General features: G+C 38.0%; 1 protein-coding gene across 1 annotated transcript in view; it reads right to left on the reverse strand.

Moving 5' to 3' along the window:
• Nucleotides 1-405: 405 nt before the first annotated feature.
• LOC138007031 (endoplasmic reticulum-Golgi intermediate compartment protein 1-like) overlaps nt 406-3,704 on the reverse strand; it is a 22,647-nt gene continuing 19,348 nt past the window's right edge. Inside the window, exons 12-14 of the mRNA XM_068853709.1 lie at nt 2,805-2,844; nt 2,159-2,241; nt 406-1,066 (exon numbers count right to left, since the gene is read on the reverse strand). Coding sequence (XP_068709810.1) covers nt 959-1,066; nt 2,159-2,241; nt 2,805-2,844 — 231 coding nt within the window. The 3' untranslated portion in view covers nt 406-958. The remainder of the gene's footprint in view (nt 1,067-2,158; nt 2,242-2,804; nt 2,845-3,704) is intronic.

Consider the following 3,704-nt stretch of genomic DNA (forward strand, 5'->3'; position numbering starts at 1 on the left):
GCTTCAAAACATGCGGGGTTTGTTCCTTCAGTCTCTCACAAAAATTGGATCAAAACGAAAACAAACAACTGAAAATATTACACTTAACCTACTTCATTCATTAAAGCAACACTCATTTAGTAATGTAGCAGCTCTCGTAACCTGCTATTGTTTGGCATTGTAAGCAGCTTCTACTGTCTTAAGTGTGTGTTATGTTTCAACTGTTTAGTCTTTTCTTTTGGCTTGGGTAACGAGCAAGACACAATATACGTTACTAGAGCTGCTACATGGCTCCACTCATTGCTAACGTTTCTCAAACAAGAGAACAAAACAACTGAAGTCAAATAAGCAAAACAATTAAAGTAAATAAACATCAGTGAAAACACTGCCGACTGAAAAGAAAAACAACATTTAGAAGACAGGAGACTCAAGGACCTTCATTTATTGACAAAACCTCTAACAGACTTTACTGCGAGATACAGAACAAGTGTTAAAATTAAGTAAAACGCTCTGCTTTTTTATGCAACATACCTGAAATAATATTATAATTTATCAATAAATCGTCTATATTTACAGCCGGAAACTCTCAATTCGCATAAAACGTACGAAAAAGTCCTTTAAATTCTAAATTCTTTCCTGAGTTCCATCCTAAAACGCTACCAAAATATGGGAAATCAAAAGGTGCGGGTAAATGGAGAGAATCAAACTGTGCGTGCATCCAGTTCCTTTGGGAAAAAAAATGCTACACCAAGATTGCTTTTTATTAAAATTCAACTTTCCCTACTAGATAGAAGTTAATCTTAACCCAGAAAATATATTTTGCCAAAACACTAGGTGTCACCTTGACGATACTGTGACCATGAGAAGAGCAGATTTTCTTCACTACAATCAGTTTAGCACCAACGTTCCGTTTTTTCCGTCAACTTAGTTAAGAGCACAAATTTGAGGACAGAATGAGGTCAGAATGAGGTCAGCCGAACTAGCTCAATTTTCCAAGTTGAGCCTTTTTAAACAATTCACTGGCAGTAAATATTATGGAGTCGATGATGCCCGCAACAGTAAATGTACCTCCGACGATTGCACAGACCTAAAAATTAAAAAAACAGATCGATTTTACATGGTCACCTGCACTTACTCTTATGTCCAAGCAAAGTGACGCTCTTATTTGAAGGAACGGCACCACAACGTTGTATAATTGGCAATATTGTGGTACCAAATGAAACAAGAATTATTGCTAAACAAGATACCGTCATTATTGTGACGTAATATGTCACCGTGGCAACGGGCAAGCCCTGTAAAAACACCCTTTATTTTGTCTGAAGTTGCTTATATCTCAAAAACAAACACGGTGAGCCCCATTTTTTATTTCTGAAACGTAATCAGAAGGGCAAGATGAAACTTTCGGCAAAGTTTAAAAAAATTATGTCAAGTGGATTAAAAGCCACCTTAATTTTGTGATTTCTTTAAGGTGGCTCTGAATCCTCTACACAGAATTTTTTTAAACTTTGCCGAAAGTTTCATCGTGGCCTTCTAATCAATTTTCAGCAATAAAAAGGGGGGTCACCGAGTTCGTTTTGAGATATGAGCAACTAAATCCAAAATATTGGGTGTTTTTGCTGGGCTTTCCCGTTGCCAAGGTAACTTATTATATCACAATAATGATCACATCTTGTTACGTGATACAGTGTTGTAGCGTCATTCGATCTAAACAGAGAGTCTTCTAAGTGTTGAAACCCTTTCGAGCCTCCTTAAAGGAAACCTCCAGCCCGAGTCCAAGAACTTGGTACAATGAACTTTTGCCCGTCTACCGCAATAAGCTGGAGGAGAACATGAATAAAACGAATTTCCTTTTAAATGCATATGTTTATTAACACACGTACAGAGTCCCTTCTCATATCAATCCATCTCCGTAAATTTGGTCCCCAAGCTTACAAACACTGGTTCAGAGCTGGGGTTTTTTGAGTTTTAAAATGTCTTTATTTGGATAGCTCGTGCATTTTCCCCCGCGTGCATCTTCGATCTTATTCCTAGGCAACGAACACCGCAGATCTGAAGGGAAGAGATGATTTTCTTCCATGGTGACTCAAGGATAACCTCTGCAGTTCCTTTACCCTATACCTTCATTTCAAGCAGAACAAACCCTTATAATACAGCTGTTAATGAAACTTCATAAACATACCGTTGTGATAAAGTGATAAAGCGGCTTTCTTCTCTCAACGTATTTGACTGTAATAGGACTAAGATCATAACGAAACCAAATAGCTGAAAATGAACCAATAAAACAGGCACTGGAATTGATCATTAACAAAAAGCGGTTCTGGTTTATGCCAAAAGAATATGTTACGTCCTTGAAAAATGTATCAGGTTAAAACAAAAAAGTACTGCAGTTACTTTTTTTTGCCATAGAGGTCGATAATCGTGCGTCACATAATTGTTGCCCCTGTTCAAAATGATGAACCTCCGTATAGCAACGAATTCCGGTTCTTTCACAGTGCATTCTGGTCTTAAATACGGTGCATTGTGGTAGAAAGCTACCAATGCGAAAAACCAGATTTTCCATAGATATGTTTGCCATGATTTTTGGGCGTGGTCTCAATGAGTTTTTATTGCTGCGGAGGGGAACATTTAAAAGAATTTTGGTTTTCAGATTTCTAAATCACTCAACAGCCACTTGAAATGGTCTCTGCTTAGTACATGTACAACCACCACGAATAATAAACTATTCTAAGGGTGATACCCGCTGTGAATTACTTCCACATTGGCGGAGTACATACGAACATATAGAGGCACGCGCGCATACATTAAAGTAAAATGCAATAACATACCAGGTAAAATCCGACCACCGTGTCCGTATGAGACATAATCCTATGGCAATAATAATAATAATAATAATAATTTATTCACTTAATATAGCGCCTTTTAACGCTAAAATGATCAAAAGCGCTTTACATAAATTTAAAAATATATATAAAAATACAATAACTATGAAGGATTATAAGAAATATCAATAAAACCAAATACTGAAAATACAAAATTGACCAGGCTCCAGTGCCATTGTTGCTAAGAATTACTTGTTGGCCTCATCCTGGCCCGGGTTTCGCGAAGCATGATTAGCGCTAACCAGCGATAAATACCATGGAAACCTATAGGTAAGCATCATCAGGCTTGAAACTCACATATAGCTAGGTATCATCAGCTTAACAATGACCCTCGGGGAGATGACGTTCGATAACCTTGAACAGCGTAAAAGTATGCGTAACGAATAGTAGAGGACCTAAACAGAACCCATACTAATCGAATTGTTAAATATCGTTCCCAAATTCTTTACGTTAACCGAAGGGTCAATCGTATGATCACCTACATGAAGTACTGATGGACTAAATTTAACTGCTGACGAGTTCCAATACCTAAAAATTCAGTTTTATCATCATTGAGTAACACCCGTCCTTCAATAGGCCAATTCCTTATATCCTTAACGCAATCCTCCATTGCGCGAATGGCCTCATCCTGGCCCGGGTTTCGCGAACGTCGATGCAGCCTATAACAAGTGTTGTTGGCATAGGATCCAGAAACCATGAGTTTTTGGGCGTGGTTTCAATGAGTTTTTGGGCATCAGATTGACTAAGTATATTAAACAACATCACGAACGCGCTCGTTTGCAATGCAGAGAGGAGGGGTCGAAACTATGTTGTCGAGTTTGGTCTGTACAGTGTCAATCTTTTTCA

Source organism: Montipora foliosa, chromosome 6, assembly GCF_036669935.1.
Source record: "Montipora foliosa isolate CH-2021 chromosome 6, ASM3666993v2, whole genome shotgun sequence".
Classification (NCBI taxonomy): domain Eukaryota; kingdom Metazoa; phylum Cnidaria; class Anthozoa; order Scleractinia; family Acroporidae; genus Montipora; species Montipora foliosa.